Source organism: Acanthopagrus latus, chromosome 21 (genome assembly GCF_904848185.1).
Source record: "Acanthopagrus latus isolate v.2019 chromosome 21, fAcaLat1.1, whole genome shotgun sequence".
In the NCBI taxonomy this organism is placed as follows: Eukaryota; Metazoa; Chordata; class Actinopteri; order Spariformes; family Sparidae; genus Acanthopagrus; species Acanthopagrus latus.
The window spans coordinates 27,510,297-27,534,117 of record NC_051059.1 but is presented as its reverse complement, the minus strand read 5'-3'; the positions used below and the strand labels follow the sequence as shown (position 1 = coordinate 27,534,117).

At 45.2% G+C, this 23,821-nt stretch overlaps 3 protein-coding genes across 19 annotated transcripts in view; 2 read left to right on the top strand and 1 right to left on the bottom strand.

The window, feature by feature from the left end:
- The window catches only part of rasal2 (RAS protein activator like 2), an 83,078-nt gene that overhangs the window by 49,079 nt on the left and 10,178 nt on the right, over positions 1 to 23,821 (top strand). For 3 of the 6 annotated variants that reach the window (XM_037082946.1, XM_037082943.1, XM_037082947.1), the window contains 12 exons: positions 335 to 433; positions 555 to 1,109; positions 1,872 to 2,016; positions 3,554 to 3,698; positions 4,656 to 4,895; positions 4,990 to 5,191; positions 6,192 to 6,391; positions 6,734 to 7,697; positions 7,881 to 8,015; positions 8,567 to 8,769; positions 9,478 to 9,565; positions 11,808 to 12,552. In XM_037082946.1, coding sequence (XP_036938841.1) covers positions 335 to 433; positions 555 to 1,109; positions 1,872 to 2,016; positions 3,554 to 3,698; positions 4,656 to 4,895; positions 4,990 to 5,191; positions 6,192 to 6,391; positions 6,734 to 7,697; positions 7,881 to 8,015; positions 8,567 to 8,769; positions 9,478 to 9,565; positions 11,808 to 11,975 — 3,144 coding nt within the window. In that variant the 3' untranslated portion in view covers positions 11,976 to 12,552. Of the gene's footprint in view, positions 1 to 334; positions 434 to 554; positions 1,110 to 1,871; positions 2,017 to 3,553; positions 3,699 to 4,655; positions 4,896 to 4,989; positions 5,192 to 6,191; positions 6,392 to 6,733; positions 7,698 to 7,880; positions 8,016 to 8,566; positions 8,770 to 9,477; positions 9,566 to 11,807; positions 12,553 to 23,821 lie in introns of those variants that run through there. The other 3 variants (XR_005072024.1, XR_005072025.1, XM_037082944.1) reach the window with 3 other exon arrangements.
- LOC119010653 (tripartite motif-containing protein 16-like) lies at positions 14,144 to 17,140 on the top strand. Its single transcript, XM_037082988.1, has one exon. It carries the CDS (start codon positions 14,822 to 14,824, stop codon positions 16,484 to 16,486), a length of 1,665 nt encoding a protein of 554 aa, XP_036938883.1. The 5' UTR covers positions 14,144 to 14,821; the 3' UTR covers positions 16,487 to 17,140.
- Positions 19,509 to 23,821, bottom strand: part of LOC119010645 (discs large homolog 1-like protein) — a 98,668-nt gene continuing 94,355 nt past the window's right edge. For all 12 annotated transcript variants that reach the window (XM_037082959.1, XM_037082962.1, XM_037082961.1 and 9 more), the window contains 4 exons: positions 23,047 to 23,219; positions 22,696 to 22,805; positions 22,153 to 22,244; positions 19,509 to 22,019 (listed from right to left, as the gene is read on the bottom strand). In XM_037082959.1, the coding sequence (XP_036938854.1) occupies positions 21,913 to 22,019; positions 22,153 to 22,244; positions 22,696 to 22,805; positions 23,047 to 23,219 (482 nt within the window). In that variant the 3' untranslated portion in view covers positions 19,509 to 21,912. The remainder of the gene's footprint in view (positions 22,020 to 22,152; positions 22,245 to 22,695; positions 22,806 to 23,046; positions 23,220 to 23,821) is intronic.

Below are 23,821 nucleotides of genomic sequence, written 5' to 3'. Positions count from 1 at the left end.
GTCTCTCTCTGTCTCTCTCTCTCTGTGTCTCTCTGTCTCTCTCTCTCTGTCTCTCTCTCTCTCTCTCTCTCTGTCTCTCTGTCTCTCTGTCTCTGTCTCTCTCTGTCTCTCTGTCTCTGTCTCTCTCTGTCTCTCTCTCTCTGTCTGTCTGTCTCTCTCTCTCTCTCTCTGTCTCTCTCTCTCTCTCTGTCTCTCTCTCTCTCTCTGTCTCTCTCTCTGTCTCTCTCTCTGTCTCTCTCTCTGTCTCTCTCTCTCTCTCTGTCTCTCTCTCTGTCTGTCTCTGTCTCTCTCTCTCTCTCTCTCTCTGTCTCTCTCTCTGTCTCTCGTCCATCAGGTGACGTACTCCGGCGGCAGCAAGTGTTTCAGCTGCACTTCGGCCTCGGAGAGAGACAAGTGGATGGAAAACCTGAGGAGGACGATTCAGCCCAACAAGGTGAGACACGTCTGTCGATGCTCAGGAGGAAGTTTGATTCAGATGAAGTTGTGCTGACGGTTTGTGCAAGTTAACAATTTTGAATAAACCAAAAATATTCTAACTGCAGTTTGTGTTTCAGGACAACTGTCGGCGGGCGGAGAACCTGCTGCGTCTTTGGATCATCGAAGCCAAAGACCTGCCACCTAAGAAGAAATATTTCTGCGAGCTGTGTCTGGACGACGTCCTGTACGCCAGAACCACCAGCAAGACTCGCCACGACAGCCTGTTCTGGGGCGAGTACTTCGACTTCTCCAGCCTGCCCGCCATGCACAGCATCACCGTGCACATCTACCGCGACGTGGACAAGAAGAAGAAGAAGGACAAGAACAACTACGTGGGCCTGGTCAACATTCCAGTGTCGGGCGTGACGGGCCGGCAGTTCGTGGAGAAGTGGTACCCGGTCAGCACGCCCACCACCAGCAAGGCCAAAGGAGGCGGGCCGTCGATCCGCATCAAGTCCCGCTTCCAGACCATCTCCATCCTGCCCATGGAGCAGTACAAGGAGTTTGCCGAGTTCGTCACCAACAACTACACCATGCTGTGCTCGGTGCTGGAGCCCGTCATCAGCGTCAAGAACAAGGAGGAGATGGCGTGCGCGCTCGTGCACATCCTGCAGAGCACCGGGAGGGCGAAGGTCAGAGCTCGACAGCCAATCAGAGCTCAGATTGACACCGCTCTCATGTTTGTGCAGTCAGTCTGAAGCTACAGGCACCTGCTTAGCTTAGCATAAAGACTGGAAACGGAGGGAAACAGCTAGCCTGGCTCTGAGCAATGGTCAACCACATGTAGACCTGAGAGTGATATCGGTCATCTCACAGAGACAACAAGAAAAAAATGATAACTACTTGAAAATGCGCTTTGATGTAAATACATTTAGATATTTTCTCCTTAGTGTGATTCATCTCAGATCTGCTGCGTTTCACTGATAGAAGCTCCCAACGGACCAACAGCTCAGATTATTCTCTGCTCTCTTTAAGACTTCATTAACGAAGTGTTCCAGTGGTGAGAAGTTAAAGAAGTCCAGAAAACTCCTGAGTCACAGAGACGGCTCAGTCAGTCAGAAGTAATGAAGATAATGAACTTTAACCAGCGTGTTTTAATGAAAGTTGAGATAATAAAGGTCCAGTCAGCTCAGCAGAGATGAAACATGCCGTCTGCATCACTGATCATCTTTGAACATCTGTCAGAATTATTCATCAAACCCAAACTGCTCCTCAGATCTCATTTTGTTCATGAAATAATCAGCAGCTGAAATAAATAAATAAAAGTAATGAAGATAAAAAGATGAAATACTTTGAGTTCTGATCGTTCCACATCATGTGACTGTGACATCTCTGACTCTCAGTGGGCCTTCACACACTCACCTCTTCCTCTTCCTCTTCCTCTTCCTGTTTAGGACTTCCTGACAGACCTGGTGATGTCAGAGGTGGACCGCTGTGCCGACCACGACGTCCTGATCTTCAGGGAGAACACGCTGGCTACCAAAGCCATCGAGGAATATCTGAAGCTGGTGGGACAGAAATACCTGCACGACGCACTCGGTGAGTCTCAGCTCGCTCCCACCTGTTTAACACCTCTATATGCACCTGTATACTCACCTGTTTCACACCTGTAGACGTACCCGTGTCACACCTGTAGACTTACCTGTGTCACGCCACATAATCAGATGTACAAAAATGGCTGCAGGTCTCGTCCTTCATGTGCTGTGTCACTGACTGCTGGAGGAGTTTCATGTGGACACTGTAAATGAATTAAAGTTAATTTCAGTGATTGATTTCACAGTTATTAAAGCAGTTAATTATCTTCTGATGGGTTCTGTGAATCTGTTTTCATGGTGGTTCTCACTCTACAGACGGTGTTCACAGTTTGGCATCACGTCAGTCCAGAATTAGATTAAAAGTGACTTTTGAATGTTAAAATTAGAAAACATGGTGTCTTTACTCTGCTGCATCATCGTCCTCCTCCTCCTCCTCTTCAGAGTGATTCTGCTCAGTTTTTATTCTGAAACATGCAGAGATGCAACAAAAAGCCTGAAATAGTTGAGGAAGTGTTGTGAACATGACAGAAGCAGAACAGCCTCAGACCCAGGAGACCTGCTGTCATCACCAACCAGTAAACATCAGCGAGTTGGAGCCTCTCACACTATTATTAGCACCAAAACTTCAGAGTTCAAACCACAAATAATTTATTTATAGGTTCACGTCTGAAAATAGCTAAAACTCTTGTGAGGAGCGACTTCCTGCCGTGTGTTAGCTAACACAGCAGGTACTTTATTTTGACAGGCAGATATTATCGTACGTGTTGAGCTGACTCGTTAAAACTTAACGATGTGTCAGAGTTTAGAAATTTAGTTTGTCTAGCAGAATGTATATGTATTTATTCTGTTCTGTTTGTTAATTATCACACAGGTGAGTTGAAAAGCCTGATGAATGTTAAATGATTGTATGAATATCAGAGTGAAGCATCTGAAACGTCGCTTCAGCTGAGATAAAGAGGTCGCTTCAGGTAAAACTGATCTTATAATCGCTGGAACGGTCCCTGTAGACTCGGGTGATTCTGATTGGCTGTCGGTGTTTCTGTCAAATCGCTCTGGAAGCGATTCCAAAGATATTTTTCCCCGCTGACGCCATCGACGGTACAGTTGTTGGTGTGAACGTCTCTTTTCTCGTGTCGTTTAATGAATATCAGACTGACAACTTTAACATGACGTCACACAACAGATACAGAGTGTGTTCACTGTGTCTGAACATTATGAGAACAGATGATTTGATCTCACTTTATTATGTGATTATTTTCATCTTCCATTTGTGTGATGTAATGTGACCAGTCAGACACAAACATCCTGCCAGTGTGAAGCTGTCGTAACATGTCAAACCTTCAGTATAAAGGAAGATGTGGAAAAGTGTCTGTTAGCTTTTAAATCTGCTTCGTTTGTATGTCTCTTCACTGTAGCAGCCATCAATCATGAATCATTCATCAGTCGTTATACAGTCAGTCTGCACTAATAAAGAAGACGTGGATGAGGTCATTTGTCTTGATGTTGAGCTGATTAAAGCCTGACTGTGTCTGTGTCTCCAGGTGAGTTCATCAAAGCTCTGTACGAGTCGGACGAGAACTGCGAGGTGGATCCCAGCCGCTGCTCCGGTGGAGATCTGGCCGAACACCAGAGCAACCTGAAGATGTGCTGCGAGCTCGCTTTCTGCAAGATCATCAACTCCTACTGGTACGACTGCAGAGTCAAGTAGTCCTGAAGTGTTCAGAGCCTTTACTGCAGGAAAAGTACTGATACCACACTGCAGAAATACTCTATTACACGCACCAGCCACGACCACATGAACAGCAAAACACAAATGTAAATAAATAGATTATAAACACAGACGATAATTTGTTTTTGTTAAAATTATATTGGTCCATTTTCCAAATGTTGAGATCAATATGTCTCCTACAGACCCAGTTTGTAGTTTAGGATCAGAAACACAGACAGATGCAAACTATATGTTCTTGTGTGGAGACGTGTCAGTTGAACTCGATCTCTGCAGTTTGATTATTGATGAAGATAAAACATGTATAACTGGAGAGCTGCACCATGTGAAGGAGTCTGCCCCCTGCTGTCAGGACGAGGCAACAACACGGACTGAACTCCCATAAAAACACCTTAAACTAATATCGCACTCGTGGAGTCGCCTCTCTTCTGTTGTGACTTCAGATTTTCTTTTATTTCAGTTTTTAACATGAGGTCAAATATTTTCCCTCCTGGGGCGCCGCTTAGCTTAGCTCGGTCGGTAGCGTGCGACCCATGTGTCGAGGCTCTGCAGCAGACCCGGGTTCGACTCCCGGCCCAGGTCCCTTTGCTGCATGTCACTCCCCCTCTCTTACCCTGTTTCCTGTCACACTCTTCAGCTGTCCTGTCAATAAAGCCAGAAAAGGCTAATACATATATATATACGTGTCAGTTGACCTCGATCTCTGCAGTCTCAGCAGTGTAAGTGTTTTCCCTCCTCATGTGGATGAGAAGAAACAGAGTTGTAATATTTTGTTTCAGGCGTGAAGCAGAGTGTCTTTCCTTCAACACAAACTGAACCTCGTTCCTCTCAGACGTATTAAATGTCTTCAGAAGTCGTTTCCTCTGCAGCAGCAGAAACCTGATCCCTCGCTCACTTCCTCCCTCCTGTGTCCTCAGCGTGTTTCCTCGGGAGCTGAAGGAAGTGTTCGCGTCCTGGAAGCAGCAGTGCGTCGCTCGCGGCCACCAGCAGGACATCAGCAAGCGTCTGATCAGCGCCTCGCTCTTCCTGAGGTTTCTGTGTCCCGCCATCATGTCGCCGTCGCTCTTCTACCTGATGCAGGAGTATCCAGACGACCGCACGTCCCGGACGCTCACGCTCATCGCCAAGGTCATCCAGAACCTCGCCAACTTCACCAAGTGAGTGAAAACTCTCAACATCCCTGTTTTTGTCTCATCTTCACTGTTACAGGATCAAATTTAGGTCCAAAGCATTAAACTCTGTGCTCTGCAGGTTTGGCAACAAAGAGGAGTACATGGCCTTCATGAACGACTTCCTGGAGCACGAGTGGGCGGGGATGATGCGTTTCCTGTCGGAGATCTCCAACCCGGAGACTCTGTCCAACACGCCAGGCTTCGAGGGTTACATCGACCTCGGCCGCGAGCTGTCCGTCCTGCACGCTCTGCTGTGGGAGGTCGTCTCTCAGCTCGACAAGGTGTGTGTGTGTGTGTGTGTGTGTGTGTGTGTGTGTGTGTGTGTGTGTGTGTGTGCGTGTGTGTGTATGTGTGCAGTCATACAGATGATAACTGACTGACAGTTTCATGTTTTTATTAATGTGATCATGAGAAATTATTTAGAGAGAAAAGTGACATTTAACACTTTAATATAATGAAAATCCAGATGTCTGATTTTCCAGCAGCACCGAAACACAACATCTGTCCACAAATGTGCTTTGAGTACTCGAGTAACTAGAAACTAAAGTAACCAAATAACGCACAGTGGAAGTGTGAGGTAGCAGGAAATGGAAATACTACCATGTACTCAGTTCCATTCTGTCACTGCAGGTGATCAGCTGATGAACTGAGATGTGGTTCCAGCTGTACTGATGTTTCCAGATCTTTTGTTTGCAAAAATCTTAATTGGAAATAGAAAATGGAAATTCTCAATCAAAGTACAACTGCCTGAGTAAATGTACTTAGTTACTCTGAGTGCTGTGTGTGTGTGTGTGTGATGATGTAACATGGTTAAAGGTCACTTCCGCTCATTTAACCACATTAACGCTGCGTGGCTGAACCTCACAGCATGGCCTGAACTCCTCCCTCCTCCCCCTCCCTCCCTCCCCCTGGCTGTGCTGTGCCTCACCCATCTCACCTGTCGGAGCTCAGTCTCACCTGTCGGAGCTCAGTCTCAGCATGGCTCTGCTCTGTGTGATGTGGTTCTGTTCAGTAGAAGCATGACGTTTTAGTTGGTTTCATTTTTGTTTCCATTAAGTTTCCCTCATGTTTTTCTCCCCCTCTCCTCCTCCTCCTCCTCCCCCTCCTCCTCCTCCTCCTGCTGTTCACTTCCTGTCTGGCCGACTCTCTCCGTTGTCACCGTGTTGGTTTCGCTCTCCCACCATCACCTCCACCACTGCATCCTGGTGCTTCCATTCAAACCATCCACACACACAAACACACACATACAAACACATACAAACACACACACGACAACTCCAGGGTGAAAATTCCTTCCTGCAGGCCACCGTAGCGAAGCTGGGCCCGCTGCCGAGGATTCTGGGTGACATCTCTCGCTGTTTGGCCACGCCCACACCCGTCCAGCAGCAGCTGCGGCGTTTCCAGGACCATAACTCCGCCCACAACATCAGCGGCAGCCTGTCATCAGGGTTACAGCGAATCTTTGAGGACCCCGCCGACAGGTAACCAATCAGCTGCCAGATCACACACAGAGCCACATTAGTCTGAAGCAGGAAGTGATGTCACAGCTCTGTAACGAGCAGTTTGAATTTAAACTTTAGTCTGTGATCAGTAAACTCAGCTCATCAATAATCTGCTCTATCTGTATTATTATCAATATAAGTGTTTGTTGCTGGTTTTATGTTCAACGTGAAGCTGCAGTGAAACGAGCAGCTTCACACGGTGGCCTGATGGCGGCGCTGCAGGATCCTACAGCCAGCAGTAACTAATAACTGCTCTGGAATCAGATTACAGACCCTTAAATCAGATATTTACTCTGTGTGTGTGTGTGTGTGTGTGTGCAGCCACTGTGAGGTCCGCAGCCTGCAGTCTCCGGTCAGTGAGCTGGGTTATGGTCGAGGTCAGCGCCCCCTGCTGGCTCAGCAGCATCCCTCCACCCACACCAGCTTCTCCGACCACGAGGAGCGAGACGGCGTGCTGCCCAACGGTCGCAGCATCTCTCTGGTGGACCTGCAGGATGCTCAGAACCTGCACGGCCCGGCAGGTCCACCGCCACACCACGAGGCTCCGCCACGCCTCAGCAGGGCGGGCTCACAGGCTTCCATTGGACACGCCCCTCCCCCTCTGAACTACGCCCTCTCCAGCCCTCTCACCCCCCAGCCGGCGCCACACCAGATCAAAGTGCCGCCCAGAGACGGTCAGCCGCAGAGCGCACCGCAGGTGAGGCGGCCGCTGCACCCGTCGCTCAGCCAGCAGCGCAGCCTGCAACCGCTGTCCTTCCAGAACCCCGTCTACCACCTGAGTAACCCCGCCCACAGCCTGTCCACACACTCCGCCCACTCGCTGCGGCACGACTCCAGCTCCGAGAACCTGAGCACCGAGAGCTCGCACAACAGCCACAGCAACTCCGACGACTTCGGCAGCCAGGTGGGGGTCAAAGGTCGCGTGCCATCCAACAGCAGCCTGGACGAGCTGGCCAGCAGGCGGAGCACGCAGAGCGAGGAATGTTCCACGCCACGCCGACACGCTCTGCCGGACCTCCCGCCAGGCGCAGCCACGGCCGTTGCCATCCCCCGACAGAGCACGACGGCGGGCACCGCCCACATCGTCAAGGTGGAGCAGCAGAGCAGGGGAGGGGGCGGAGCCAAGACACCACGCTCCCTTCCTCACAGCGCCTCGCTACGCAGCAGCAGCAGCGCCAACACGGAGCCTACGCCCACCGCCACCCACTCCCCCCGCCAACCGTCCAACTGCTCTGTGGAGAATGTGGCTCCGCCCCCGAGGAGCATCTCCAAGCAGCCGCCGCAGGTACAGCAGCAACACACCTGGACAGGAGGTCAAACACGTGACAGCTGAAGTAGCATGTCACAAAATATTCAAATTCAAACTTTATTAACACATTTCATGTTGCCAAATTCAAGCTTCTGTCTCTGTACGCGTCTCATTGCCACGTCAGTGCAGGTGTGTGATGATGTCACTGGTTGGTTTCAGGTGACGTCTCCTGTGGAGGCGGTTGCCGTGGCGATGTCTCCGGTGGAGAGGACGGCAGCCTGGGTGCTCAACAACGGCCAATACGAGGAAGAGGAGGGAGAGAGGAGCAGGGAGGAGGGCAGGAACACGGAGAAGGTACGGAGCACACACACCTGGACAGGTGTTCAAACACCTGGACGATGGTGATGTCATCCTGTCAGTCAAGTGAGAAACGTCCTCAGTGTCTCATGTGATTTATTATGACTCAGTGTTGGGAGTTAAAGTTAAACCTAATGTCTCCACAGGGATTAATAAAGTTATCTATCAATCTAAAAAAGTTCATTAATTAACCTCCCTCATTGTCACTGACGAGGATACGGAGGACTAAAGCTGCCAAAATTAAATATCTATTAATAAATATGTATATAAAGTTAAAAAATCACTACACGTTCAGTGTCGGCAGGTAATTGACAGAACACTTCATAATAAACAAGACAAGACTGACAGGAAGTTCAGTGGAGACTTTATGACATGATTTACATCTGATACAGTTTAGACCAGAGCAGCTTCACCACCTGTGTCCAGGTAAAGAAACAGGTACTTTTATAAAAATGATAACGTGTTGACGAACGTGTTGAAGGCTCGTCCACACGCCTGGTGATAAAGAGACAGTTTGTCGGTCGCTGATGTTTCCTGTCCTCCTGCAGTACGAGCTGGAGATCTCGCGGCTGAAGGAGCGCCTGCGGGTGTCGGGCCGGCGCCTGGAGGAGTACGAGCGGCGGCTGCTGGCTCAGGAGCAGCAGATGCAGAAGCTGCTGCTGGAGTACAAACATCGTCTGGAGGACAGCGAGGAGAGGCTGAGGAGGCAGCAGGAGGAGAAGGACAGCCAGATGAAGAGCATCATCTGCAGGTACAGACTCCACCCGGCTGGGCTGCACAGGCTCTGACACTAAACACACCCCAACACTACGACTGCGGTACCGTCAGTACATCCCGGTCCAAACGCTTTCTTCAGTGTTGATCATTTATCACCTGGTTACTACCTGAAACAAAATCAGTGGTTTAAATAACAGTTTAAGTATTTTATTTTAGTGTTTTTAAAATAATGTGTTTCTCTCATTATTGTGAATTATAGAGATAACATTTTTAACATTAATTAAATAATTCATTATAATCCATTATTTATTTACTGTACCATTGAAAAGATGTACAGATATTTTTTTTACATGATGACTAAATAATTTATAATAATATTTAATGAACAAGTCCTGAAGCATAGAGGCCTAAAACTGCCAAAATCAAAAATAAATTGATTGTTCAGTTAATTAATATGCCACATTGTACATTTTCTTCTCAGGCTTCCAAACATGAGGACTAATTTGTGGAAACTTGGATTTTTAAATTGTTACACATTACACTGAATTATTGAATCACTGTGTTAAAAAAAGATTTGTACATTGTTTCAATATTCTGATCAAAGTCACTGTTGATGTGAAACAGTTTAGAGTTGTCTTGACTGTTTTGTCAGTGTCAGGCCTCCATACCTGGCTCAGGTGTGAAGTCTTAAAGCTGCAGAACACGTTCATGATGATTGAATGATTGATTCCCGTGTGTTCAGGCTGATGGCGGTTGAGGAGGAGTTAAAGCGGGACCACGCAGAGATGCAGGCGGTGATCGAGGCCAAGCAGAAGATCATCGACGCTCAGGTACGACATCACACCTGCAACACTCCTGTAACACACCTGTATCACACCTGAGAGCCTGCTGGAGGTTTACTCTTAACATCAGAGGTTAAGTCATTAATTTACAGTTTAATCGCAGCTGTCCTGTGAGTTTAGAGATTTAACTTTGAACCCTTCAAGACGACCTGATGACTGTTTGGTTCAACACCTGAAGAAAAATTAAGTTACAGACAGAATGTAAGATTTAGTTTTGACATTAATGGATCTGTGGCGCCTGAAGGAAACTTGATATTGTTAACGAGTTAAATAATGAAATAATGGAGGACTTTAATCAGCTGACTACAGGTCAGTACGGTTTAATAAACATTAGCAGCGTCTGTTCTCTCATCGTCTCTCAACTGATTTCAGGTCAGTAACGGATGTCAAATAAACCAATCAGGCAAGTAGTGACTGAAGCCCCGCCCCCTCCACCCCCCCATGCTGGTTTTAGAAGAAAAAAAAACACAGTCAACAAAGAGCTTCAACACACCCGATCAGCCAATCACAGAGCAGATGGACTGATGATCATGTGATCAGTACTTAATGATGATGTCACAGTAACTTATGTGACAGAGTCACTGCAGGTTCAATTATCTGACCGATGTGAGCTGACGGCTTCTAGCGGGTCGGTTCTGTTCAGTCGAGCTGCTGCTGGCGTTTCGGTGTGTTGAGCTCTGAGCTGCTTCCTTTCTGTTTGGCTGTCCCCCCCCCCTCCCCCTCCCCCCACCCAACCCCACCCAACCCCACCACCAGCAGAGCTGCCGGTCCACTGTGAGGCTGCTCAGACCTGAAACATCTGTCCTGAGTAACCTGATTACAGGTGTTCTGAGTGACCACCTGAGATCAAACCAACCGTCTATCACTGAGACACACAGACTCCATGTTTCTACTCAGAGACTGAAAGAAGTTCATGTAGAACATTTGCTGAATTAACAAGAAGGTCCAAATAATGCAGAATGAGTCAGAGACAGAGTTTCACAGAGTTTATAAAGTGTCTCCAACTCAACAACTCACTAAACTGACACATTTGTTAAGGGAGTCTGGGGACTTTCTCCACGGGGACAAAGAAGTCGCCTATATTGTTCCTGTTTAGTGTCTTTGTAACATGTGACATGTTCAGATCAATAACATGTTTCTTCTTTCATAAATGGAGTGTAAATGATGACATCAGTGTAAACAGTGTGTTCAGCTGATCAGTGTTGGCTGTATGAGCTACTTCTTTGTCACCAGACTCCTTTAACAAATGTGTCAGTTTAGTGAGTTGTTGAGTTGGAGTCTGTGTGTCTCAGTGATGGACGGTTGGTTTGACCTCAGGTGGTCACTCAGAACACCTGTAATCAGATTCCTCAGGACAGATGTTTCAGGTCTCTCAGGTCTCGCCCTGTTCAGAGTCACTCAGGAGCTTCAGTCTCACGTTTTCTTTCTTTTTGTTGGTTTCAGTTTTTTGGCTGATTAGTTTTTAGCTGCCTTCAAACATTTTTCTGCTGTCGGGTCAGAAACACGTCACAACAGACTGAACACCTGGTTAGTTTTTACCTTTAAGTCTGTAAATGTGCTCAGATGTCACATGGGTCCAGCTGTGAGATAATGAGTCTTAATTAACTATCTGCTTTTAAAATGTCTCGATTAATTTTACATGAAACACCAGTTTGTGATTTAATTTAACGTTTGGTTATTTTGTAAGTTAGAGACTTTTTAAAATTTGTTTATTTGTTCCTGTTTGGATGAAGTTTATTTTTACTTTCTCTCCTGTTTAAGACGGCAGACAAAAGTTGTGCAGGATCATTTTTAAATGCTTTTTCATTTTTATTTTATTTTATTTTATTTTATTTTATTTTATTTTATTTTATTTTTTCCCAGCGGTGAAAAACTCAGAAGTTGTCAAAGTATAAAACTGAGGAAAAAATAGTCTTAGTTTTACAGTCTGTTCATTTATATATTAATTTCATACTAACAAACTTATTTATACCTAAATAAGAATTAATTAAAAATTAATTTGCAGCTTATATTATTTGAGAGTTCTGACATTAAACCCTTCGTTACACATTTAACTATGAAGTTTTGAAAAGCTTTTTATTAATAATTTGATATTTATCTGTAAACAAGTTTATTAAACGTTGTGCTGCGACGTGTTTTTAATCCGACAGATCGTCACAACGCCTCGATCTATTTCAAACCCCTCAGTCTGACTTCCTGTCCCGCCCCCTTTCTCTCTGTGTCCAATCAGGAGAAGCGGATCGACTCCCTGGACGCGGCGAACTCGCGGCTGATGGCGGCGCTGACGCAGGTGAAGGAGCGCTACAGCACGCCCAACCTCCGCAACGGCCTGTCACCCACCAACCCCACCAAACTGTCCATCACTGAGAACGGAGAGTTCAAGAACAGCAGCTGCTGATTTGCTGAGCAGGACACGAGAGGCGGGGCTTAAACTCTCAAACCCCGCCCACCCACCCCGCCTGCAGCTGCTACCGTGACAACGAGAAGTCTGAATTTAAAGAGAATCTATAAATACGAGTGTAAATACTGAAGGTTTGATCTGTTCAGTGTACAGAGAGTGTGTGTGTGTGTGTGTGTGTGTGTGTGTGTATGTGTGTGTGTGTGTGGCGTCACAGAAGCACAGCGAAGAAGAAACAAACCAAAAACTAAAAAAAAAAAAACACTCGAGTTTTCTAACTGACTTTTTTAAGGTTTTTATTTCGATCTTCTGTTTTTTTGTCGTCGAGGCTGAAAAACTTTGATTTGAGTTTCGAGTGGAGCGTTTGTTTTTTTTTTTCTACCTGACGAGTTGTTTCTGGTTTTAATTTATTCTCCACGCCGCCGTCGTCCTGCGTTGTCGCTGATCTACTGAACAGACTCCTGGAGGATCGGGGTCGAAGGTCACACCTGTCTGCTGTCCACATGTTGAGAATAAAAGCTGCCTGAACGTCTGTCAATAAATCTGTTCATTATCAATAAACTCTTTGGATTATTGATTCATGTTTTCAATCATCTTTGTTATAAATTGGAAGACTTTTGGCTTTATGACAAAACATGAATATGAAAATCATCAGTTTTAAAGTTTCACAGCTGATTGACTTTAACTTTGATATTCATATTGAACTTTGTTAAAGTGTTGAAAAGCATCTGAAGTGTCAGACGTCTGATAGATGTTAATCTCTTCAGATCATTAAATCACCTCAATCCTTCAGATTAACGACTAAATTAACTTTGTGAAAGACACAAACCACATGAATGGTATTTAATTTGACTTTAATGTCTTTTAAAGCTAAAATCTATAAATCAATATATTAAAAAGTGTTTTGAAGTTTAAATTAACGCCTGAGATGTTTAATGTGATGGATTTTCAACATGTTGGAGCTTTTAAACTGAATGTAGTAATAATAATTATATTTTATATAATAATCAAACATTTTTGTTCCACATGTGGTAAAAAAAAATGTGACAAAATCTTTCCACTCCACATTCAACAATGAGAAAAACTCAAAAGATGTGGTGGTAAACTGATTCTGAATCAGGGCTTCTGCACATACTGACTGATTAATGAAGCTGTTTATTAGTTTTGATTTTGGCAGCATCAGGCCTCCGTACGTCGGCCACTCAGCAGATGTTTCCTCACCAACAGTTTGATGGATGTTCGTGTGTTTCTGCTGTTCCGTCTTCTAAACTCCAGCAAACGTTTTGTTTCATGTTTGGAGTGAAAAAAAGAAAAAAAAAGTCACGATGAAGAAATTTTGTTTTTTTCACATGAAAAGTTTTCCTAGTAGAATTTTCTAGAGAAAGGTGGCGATGGGCACCAGGCGAGCCATGACCACCCGCTGGGTCATCAATATGTTAGAATGAGTCATTGATAATTAACAAGAAATAAGTGATGTAGAGAGCCGGGTGAAGGCAGGTGCAATGTTACTGAAAGATTTATCTGACGGGAAACCTTCAGCTGTATTACTACAGATCAAACTTCCATGTGTCTCTTATCATGATCGACGCCGATCAGGCGGGAAGCTCGCAGGAGGAACATCCACAGCTCATGACGTGTTAAGAAAACATCAACCAACTCCGAAGGTGTTAAACTAGCATGAGATGAAGACCTCGGGGCCCCTGTTGACTGGGAGGAAACAATCAGGTCCTGGTACACTGGAGCCCGAGAAACATGCTGACGCAGCTTATTTCATTCAGAATATTGAATAGAAACTACTGGAGTCCAGCAGAAATGTCCAGGCTGGGACTGAGAGACCGACAAGGGTTGGAGATGTGAGAAGGAAAGAAAACTGCGAGACGTGCACAGCTTCTGTAAACGTACCAGTAAAGTTCTGAAGGTTCAGAGCGGCAGGAAACATCAGAGATGAACTAACCAAGATAGCTTCTTTTCAACAATTTATATATAAGATTTATAATAATTTCAGCCAAGTATTTCAGCCACGTTTCACAGAAGTCTTCTGTTTCTTTTGTCCTGATGTGACTTCATGCTGAAGCTCAGCTGTCGTGTTTATTTATTTCAAGATGAAACTTTCACATGAACAGTTTTCATTCAGCTTTAAATCATTTTTAGGTCACAATGATGGAAACAAACTGAATTTTATCCACTTTACTGATTCATTGATCCATATAAGCAGCTGATCTGGTTCATTTGTGTCCTTCTGGGTTCAGAGTGACAACAAATATCTGGATGGATGATTTTAGTTTGACTCAGGATGATGTTCTGAAGCAGAAGTGTAAATCATTAAACATGAGAACATTATATTCCGGCGACCTGAATGTTTGATGACAGGCTGGTTTGATAACTCCCTGCTGAAGGTCGACTGTTTTTATGAGCCGGGAAATAAAACTGGACAGAATCTGAGGAAGAGTTAGAGAACTATGGAGCCGTCAGCAAAGCCTGAGGAGCCCAGAAATACTTTACAACTACAGACTTTGATGTTGTCTAACGTGGAGCAGGTTTTAACTGACGCTTCGTTGTAAACAACCGAACAAAGTTCAGTGTCACAGAGCTGCTCCTCGTCCAGAGTGAGTCACAGCTGGATCAGCCCTCCTTCTTCTTCCTGCTCTCAAACACAGCAGCTCCACTCTGTCACTAGATTTCCTTGTTCCCTCCCCTTCAGATCTGCACTCTGAAAATGGGTGTAACCAGGAAGTGAGAGAGCTGACGAGCCCCGTTCACTGCAGAAACATGTTCAGATCAGAGCTCAGACCAGTTTCAGTTATCAGGAAGTGAAACTCAGACAGTCGTTGACACTCGGAGGAGAGATGGCGCAGCAAAACCATCAGCTGGACCGAGCAAAGTTCTGCTGTTCCGTCTGTTTGGATCTACTGAAGGATCCGGTGACTATTCCCTGTGGACACAGCTACTGCAGGAACTGTATTCAAAGCTACTGGGACAAAGAGGATGAGAAGAAAACCCACAGCTGCCCTCAGTGCAGGCAGAGCTTCACACCGAGGCCTGTCCTGGTGAAAAACACCATGTTAGCAGATTTAGTGGAGGAGCTGAAGAAGACTGGACTCCACGCTGCTGCTGCTGCTGATCTCTGCTATGCTGGAGCTGAAGATGTGGCCTGTGATGTCTGCACTGGGAGGAAACTGAGAGCTGTCAAGTCCTGTCAGGTCTGTTTGGTTTCTTACTGCGAGAAACATCTTCAGCCTCATCATGACGTGGCTCAATTCAAGAAACACAAGCTGGTGGAGCCGTCAGAGAAGCTCCAGGAGAACATCTGCTCTCGTCACGATGAGGTGATGAAGATGTTCTGCCGTACTGATCAGCAGTGTATCTGTTATCTCTGCTCTGTGGACGAACATAAAGGCCACGACACAGTGTCAGCTGCAGCAGAGAGGACTGAGAGGCAGAGAGAGCTGGAGGGGAGTCGACACAACATCCAGCAGAGAATCCAGGACAGAGAGGAAGATGTGAAGCTGCTTCAACAGGAGGTGGAGGCCATCAATGGCTCTGCTGATAAAGCAGTGGAGCACAGTGAGAAGATCTTCACCCAGCTGATCCGTCTCATGGAGGAAAGACGCTCTGATGTGAAGCAGCAGGTCAGATCCCAGCAGGAAACTGAAGTGAGTCGAGTCAAAGAGCTTCAGGAGAAGCTGGAGCAGGAGATCACTGAGCTGAAGAGGAAAGACGCTGAGCTGAAGAAGCTCTCACACACAGAGGATCACAACCAGTTTCTACACAACTACCCCTCACTGTCAGCACTCAGTGAGTCTACACACTCATCCAGCATCAACATCCGTCCTCTCAAGTACTTTGAGGATGTGACAGCAGCTGTGTCAGAGCTCAGAGACAAACTACAGGACGTCCTGAGAGACACATGGACCAACATCTCACTGACAGTGACTCAAGTGGACGTTTTACTGTCACAACCAGAGCCGAAGACCAGAGCTGGATTCTTAAGATATTCACGTGAAATCACACTGGATCCAAACACAGCAAACACACATCTGTTATTATCTGAAGGGAACAGAAAAGCAACATACAGTCAACCACAGTCTTATTCTGATCACCCAGACAGATTCACTGGGTGGGAGCAGGTCCTGAGCAGAGAGAGTCTGACTGGACGTTGTTACTGGGAGGTGGAGTGGAGAGGAGGAGGAGTTTATGTAGCTGTCGCATACAAGAATATCAGCAGAGCAGGAAATGAATCTTTGTTTGGACGAAATGACAAATCTTGGTCATTATATTGTTACAATGACAGTTATAACTTTCATCACAACAAAGTCCAAACTCCCGTCTCAGGTCCTTGGTCCTCCAGAGTTGGAGTGTACCTGGATCACAGTGCAGGTATTCTGTCCTTCTACAGCGTCTCTGACACCATGACTCTCCTCCACAGAGTCCAGACCACATTCACTCAGCCGCTCTGTGCTGGAGTTTTGGTTTATGTTGGATCCACTGCTGAGTTCATTAAACTGAAATAGTCATTTAAGGGTCAGTGAGTTAAATTCAGAGTTTTAACTCTTAAACTCATTCTGTCTTCATGTTTGTGGCTGATTGTTGTGTGGTGTCTTCACCTGTCAATCAAACATTGTGGGCGGTACTTTGACGTCTTGTCATCTGTTGTTGTGTAAATGTCTGAGTGTCTTTAGGTGGCGCTCCTTCCTGTGTCTGTTTAACCATGGAGGCTCTCACTGCTCATGATGACTTTTGTTCAGCTGAACTGACATTTGTCTGCATGAAGATATAAACTTCTCTGAGCTCTAAATGTGTGTTGAATATTTGTACTGATGTGTTTGCATGTTGTTGTTTCTCTTCCACTGCATGAGTCTAAAGAGAGAAAGCAGCAGAGCTTCATTTATCCGACATATTCAGTTCTCATCACTCTGTACAGTTTTAAATTCACCTAGAATCACATTTACATTTATTTGTTTGTCAGAACAAAAGCTGTTGTTGTTCCGATCGTCACACAAATTCAATAATATGTGAGGAAGATCATTTATTGTGTTCTTGTACGTAGCTGAGATTCAAACAAACTGATTGTGTGGATGAAGTGAAATCACTGAACAGACTTTACTGATGGGACGTGTGAACAAACTGAAGCTTTACATCATGAATAAACCAACATGAACAAAGTCTTTTCTTGTCGTCTTCATTCCAGGGTCTCACACAGAGCTGATGGAGAACATGTGACACTAACATGAGAGAATAACTGAGGCAGTTTTCCTCCTGAAACACCACAAAGTTCACAGTTCATGTTCAGAGCTGAAACTGTCAGAAAATCATCAAATGAATAAATTATTCTTCACATTTGGTTACAAGTATTTCCACGTTGTTGAATCATAATTCTAGAAGTCAGAGAACTTAAAAACCCTCAAACCTCAGATTCATAAATACTATTTACAAGCTGAGAGCTGATGTGAATAATATCTGTGAAGGTGAAACTCTTCTCTCCCATCTTTCCCGTGTGACCTGAATGCAGCATCAGTGTTCCAGGCTGTGACTCCTGTGAACAAAGTGACTCAGTGTGATGTTACATATATTTAAATGTGTCTTTACTGATGTTGTTTGAAGCTGCCAAAGGCTCAGTGAAGTTTCCACGTGTCTTCCTGCAGTGAACATCACAGCAGGTGAACAAGTGAACTGTGAAAACTGCTGCAGGACACCAGAGGGCGCCGTCATCCTGCTGCCAGAGATGTAGTGGAGGCTAAAGCTGCTCCGCTCACTTTGTCTGCAGCTTTTAGTTCAGAACATGTTTGAGGCCGATGTGAGTCTTTTTCATTAAAGTCAAACTTGCAAATGCAACTGAGGGTCTTTCTGTGAATGAACCCGAGTCAAACGTTTGTTTAAAAGCATAATTACGACGGAAGAGGAACTTTTAAGATTGACAGTGTTTTTGTTTCAGGTCAAACTCATTCGCTATTTTTAAAACAGTAAGAAGTCTCGACACAACATGACAGTTTGCTGGTAGCATCACCAGGGTCTCTGCACATGAACACCAGCACTGACAACATTGTTCACGGATTGAAACACCTGGTTGTTGTTGTTAGTTTTGTTTTTTAATAAAACTCTTCTAATGAAAAATTAATCTGACTTCAGCGTGAATAAAATGAGGCACCAGTAATCCTCCGTAGCCTGCAGGTCTGTAGCTGCCTGCTCCTCCATCTTTCACTTCTGTTGGGACCCACGGATGGAGTCATTCTCAGAGTCATACTCAGTTTCCCAGAATTCCCCATTCTTCACACCCAGGTGCAACATTCAGTTCTGAGCTGCTGTTGGTCAGAGTGACACCTCCTCTGACCAGGTAGTCAGAACTCCAGCACCTTCACTCTGCCTCTCACTCGACGCCCTCGACTCCTTCAGCTTCTTCTCCTCAAGCTCTCCTGTTCTGCTGAGAGCTGTGAGCTGCATGTTCAGCAGCCCAGAGAACTTCTCCAGGTCCTGCTGGTGTTCCAGACCAGTTAGACCAGCAGCTGCGACGCACAGCTGACCAGGTAACTTCCCACCAGAGGAACAGCAGGCAGGTCAGCACTGAGGAAGGGAAGCAGGAAACTGTTGGTGCCCCGTGTGAGGACGCGTACACTTCATCTGTTTTCTCCTCATCACTTTCAGTTACACTTCTTCTGTTTGATCACCACACAAATACTTTGTTCACACCACAGTGATCAATAAAGTTATTAATTAATATCATCTCTGAAAATGTCCAAACTGATCAATACTGTGTGAAAATATCAAAAAGTACTCAGAACTTTTACGTAACAGTAGACCCAGTAGAAATACTAGATGTGATATATATCCATATATTTACATGTATGTATAAACTGAGTCAGCTGATCAATCATCACGGATTTTATCTGATTGATGAAAAAATCAATCTGTTTAAAAATGAAATCTGTGAAGTGACGAGTAACAAAAGTTATCAGATGAATGTGGAGGAGTTGAAACTGGAAATACTGAAGTAAAGTGACAACTTGAGTTATTGATTGACTGGTTAAAGGTGAAACAACTGAATGTTTTATATTGATCTGGATGTTTTTGTGGCTCAGCAGACCAGCAGCTTGTGATCAGTCAGAGTTGATCTGCAGTGAGTCTGAAACCTGAAACTTTATTCCTGCTCACCTCACAAACGACAGACTGTTTACGTGGCAGCACAACAACCTTGAGCAGGTTGGAACAGACGAGTAACCTGAAGCTCCTCCTGCTCACCTGCAGATCAGGTGAACACAAGCTCTGACTCAGGCAGACCTGAGAACACCGACTGCACCTGGTTCCACCTGAGTGGACCAGAAACTAACTGGTCTGTAACCAGCAGTGTGAGTTCAGACTAAAATATGGATGAAGATCTTACAAACTAGTCACAACTTTAAAAGAATCTGATCTGCAGTCATTTCACGATTCTCAAAGTCAATCTGTGATTGATCGATAGTTCCTGATCAGCTTCAGATCCTCTGGAGGACCAAACGTCTGGAACAGCAGCAGAAGAAGAAGACGAGAGCGGAGCAGCACTTCCTGTTTTCTTGTTAAGTTTTTATTATGCTTAAAAAAGAAAATTAAAAGACAGAGGAGGTGGTGATCAAAGAAAAAGAAAAAATATATATTCATATTCAAATATCTTTATACTTTTCTATTCATATATGATTAACAATGCAGAGAAAATAACTCCCGTAGTAGTAGTGCTGAAGTAAAGTTCAATATAGACTTTATTATAACAAAATAGGCAGTTTACCCCGGTTAAATATCTGTCAACATCTCATGTACAATAATCGTCTGCGTGTTGGGACACACCTGTCCACACCTGTCCACACCTGGAGGCGGCAGCTCGTCTCCATCGCTTCATGTAAGACACTGACTGACGGGGTTCTGACCCGTAGAGGGCGCCGCTCGACAAACACACGATGATAGAATCAGTCGCTCAGCCTGAAATGTGTGAAGATGATTCAAATAAAATCAGTCGGTCGTTTTTCTTCTTCTTCTTCATAAAACTGATGATTTCACCAAAGAACAAACAGAATTATTGATCGTTGTTTCTCTCTATCAGATCGTTTTATTGTTCATGTTTCTTGTAAATTATTACACACGTTATTTCCTGTAATTAGAAAAAGTTTCTCAGTTTCTTAGAATTTATTTAATTACAAGAATATTTTCCATCATACAAGAGAAGTCTGAGTTTGTTATATTTATATTGATTAATAATATTTATGGATGAGGGAAACGGACAAAATCAAACTGAATAAATACGTAAATAAATAAATGTCTCTATAAATAAATTACACGGCATTTAAAACACCAGAAGTGATTTAAAAAATGAAAGTAGACGTTAATTAATAATAAAAAGTGACATAATCAATTTCTGTTTTTGTTTCTGTTTTAATTTTTAACAAATATAATTTACTTTCATTTGTTTTTATTATTACATTTATTAACTGTTAATTAACTGTTTATTAAATGTTTGTGTTATTTTTGCTGAATGCAGAAGAACAAGAGTTCAGACATGAACATGGTACTAAATTAATGAATCAATAAATCAAATCAAATTAAATCAGGAGATAATGAAGCAAAATTAAACAGAAATATAAATGAATGTCACAGTTTCAGAGGTAATTAACGCCCTCGAGTACTTCAGTGCATTAACGACGTGTTTACTGAGACACTTATTTATTTATTGATCATCTTTGAGTCATTTTGAATTTTCCTGGTGATCAGAATGTTTCTTCTTCTTTGGTGAAAACAGTTTTAATGTGATGTGATTTTGTTCTTCAGGACACAAACAGACCGATATTCTCTTTTCAAAGAATCAGAAGAAAATTGTGTTTTAAAACGTTTTGACAGAAATTACTTGAGATGTTTTTTTGCAGTGTCGGCAGAATAATCTACACTGCGACCTTTGACCTCGTCGGGTCGAGCTAAACGTCTAAACTGCGAAAATGTTCAGCGATAAAATCAGAACTCATTAAGCGACAACAGACGGTGATTCTTCGTCTGTTCGAAGAAGAAAATTAGAGTTTTAGAAAGTGAATTAATCCCAACATTAAATTTAATCTTTAAAAACGGTTAAAAACACGCAGCGAACATCTGCAGAGCGACCGGCAAGAAAACAGAAACACTGAATCGACTCGAGTGTAAAAAAAAAAAAAACAAAGTGTAATGATCGCAGAACAGAAGAGAAGCTGTGACATCAGACGCTGAGGTGAAGGGGCTGATGGGAAATAAACAGGGTTTTAAATGACATGCTGTTAAAGCTCAAACGTGCAAAGTTTTGCTTTTTGTGTCTCCGCCTTCCTCCGACTGACAGACGCTGCCTGAGACTGAAACGCCGTCCGTCAACGTTTTTCCTTACAAGACAAAATAAAGGGAAAAAACCCACAAACAAAAAGATAAAATCTGCTTTGTACGTTTCTTCTCGCCACTTCATGGACACGTCGTCTTCTTCTCCTCTTTAGTTCTCCTCCCTTAAACATTAAGGAGCTGTACCGTGTTGAGTGTGATGTCACTTCCTGTGTGCTTCACGCTGCTGGTCAGGAAACCCAACAATGGAAAAGTCTTATTCAGCCAGAAATGTCAAATCAAACTTCACTCTGGTCAGCCGGCGTCGACTCGTTGATCGGGGGAGGAGGTGTGAGGAGGAGGAGGAGGAGGGAGGAGGGTGGAGGAGGAGGAGGAGGAGGAGGAGGAGGTGGGAGGAGGAGGAGGAGGAGGAGGAGGAGGAGGAGGAGGAGGAGGAGGAAGTGTGAGGAGGAGGAGGAGGAGGAGGTGTGAGGAGGAGGAGGTGTGAGGAGGAGGAGGAGGAGGAGGAAGAGGAGGAGGTGGGGAGGAGCGATGTGGGGGCTGCCGTCTGCAGTTCGACTTTTCTTTTCAAAATAAAACAAACAGGATCTAAAGAGAGGAGCGATGGAGCAGACGGTTCTGGTCCTCATAACTTCTCCTTGGACTGGACCCAGATGAACGGACCCGACTGCTCCTCGATGATCTGCTTCACCTGATCGTAGATCTCCTCCAGAGTGTCGCCCTGAACGATGGCTGCGAGGAGCAGAGAGCAGAGTCAGTGATCGGAACCTGAACCACACGAGGACACAAACAGAACCACCTCCCTCACATAGTTTGGATTAAAGGACCGGTTCTGCTCTGAAACATGAGAACACAGCTTGTTCACCTGTGAAATGCTCGGTGAACTCCTGCTCCAGTTTGGTGGCTCTGTCGAAGGTTTTCCTGCCCTGCTCCTCCGTCAGGCGCTTGTTCATCTCCCTGCAGGAACAACCAGAACAAGACCGGATCAAACTGGGTTCGGACCGTGATCAGACTAAAATCCCATTGAAATCACAGCAAGATTAGACCGGTACCGCACCAGGATCAGACGGAGATCTGACTGAGATAAGACCCAGATCGGACCAGGGTCAGACAAAGACTGGAATGGGATCACACCGAGACCAAACAAGGACCACAATGAAATCAAAACTAAGACTGGGACTGGACCAGGATCAGACACACCAGAACAACAACAGACTGAGTTTGGATCACAGAACAGGATCTATTCTTGGTGTGATTTCAGCGTGATCACGGTCCGATCTCGCTCAAAGGCTTCAGACTGAGATTACACCAAACATCAGATCAGGACCAGGTAGAGATCGGACCTCTTGGTTCTGGTCTCAGTTTACTGTGAGCCGACTCATGAAGGACTTCCTGTCTGGTGACTCACATGATGTTCTCCACAGATTTGGGCTTGATGAAGATGGCGATGGGGTGCAGCAGAGCCAGCTGCAGTCTCTTGATGGCGTTCCCCGACACGTCCAGGATGCAGTGTTTCCCCTGGAAACCACAGAAGAAGAACACGTTCACCACAGAGTCGAACTGCTGATAATTAATATTGGTAATATTTCAGACGACACATTTGTTTCTGTCACGTCATGGTTCTGAGTGAACAAACAGGTCTTTGGTCCAAATGTTTTAAATCTTCACGATTCTTGTAATAAGTGACTCTAAGTTCTGGACTGTGTGGTTCTGTTCTGACTTGTTCTCTGCTTCAGACAGAGGTTAAGTTTGGTTCTACCTTCTCAGCCACCTCTCGGACCGACTGGACGCTGGTTCCGTACAGGTGGTTGTTGTACTGCCCCGCCTCGATGAACCTGTGGTCCTGGATGTCCTTCTCCATCTGCTCCCTGGACACCACGAAGTGGTAATCTCTGCCGTCCACCTCGTAGTCCCGCTTCGGCCGGGTCGTATCTGGGAGAGGAAGAGGAGGACGAGGAGGAGGAGAAGAGGAAGAGGAGGAGGAGGAGGGGGAGGAGGAGGAGGAGGGAGAGGAGGAGGAGGAGGAGGAGGAAGAGGAAGAGGAGGAGGAAGAGAAAGAGGAGGAGGAGGAGGAAGAGAAAGAGGAGGAGGAGGAGGAAGAGAAGAGGAAGAGGAAGAGGAAGAGGAGGAGGAGGAGGAAGAGAAAGAGGAGGAGGAGGAGGAAGAGAAGAGGAAGAGGAGGAAGAGGAGGAGGAGAAGAGGAGGAGGAAGAGGAGGGGAAGAGGAAGAGGAGGGGAAGAGGAGGAGGAAGAGAAAGAGGAGGAGGAGGAGGAAGAGAAGAGGAAGAGGAGGAGGAGGAGGAGGAGAAGAGGAAGAGGAAGAGGAAGAGGAGGAGGAGGAGAAGAGGAAGAGGAGGAGGATGAGGGGGAGGAGGAGGAGAGGGAGAGGAGGAGGATGAGGGGGAGGAGGAGGAAGAGAAAGAGGAGGAGGAGGAGGAAGAGAAGAGGAAGAGGAGGAAGAGGAGGAGGAGAAGAGGAAGAGGAGGAAGAGGAAGAGGAGGGGAAGAGGAAGAGGAGGGGAAGAGGAGGAGGAAG

What these genes read in the sequence shown, in the direction of transcription:
- LOC119010653 (XM_037082988.1), top strand. Translation starts at nt 14,822, where the DNA reads ATGGCGCAGCAAAACCATCAGCTGGACCGAGCAAAGTTCTGCTGTTCC.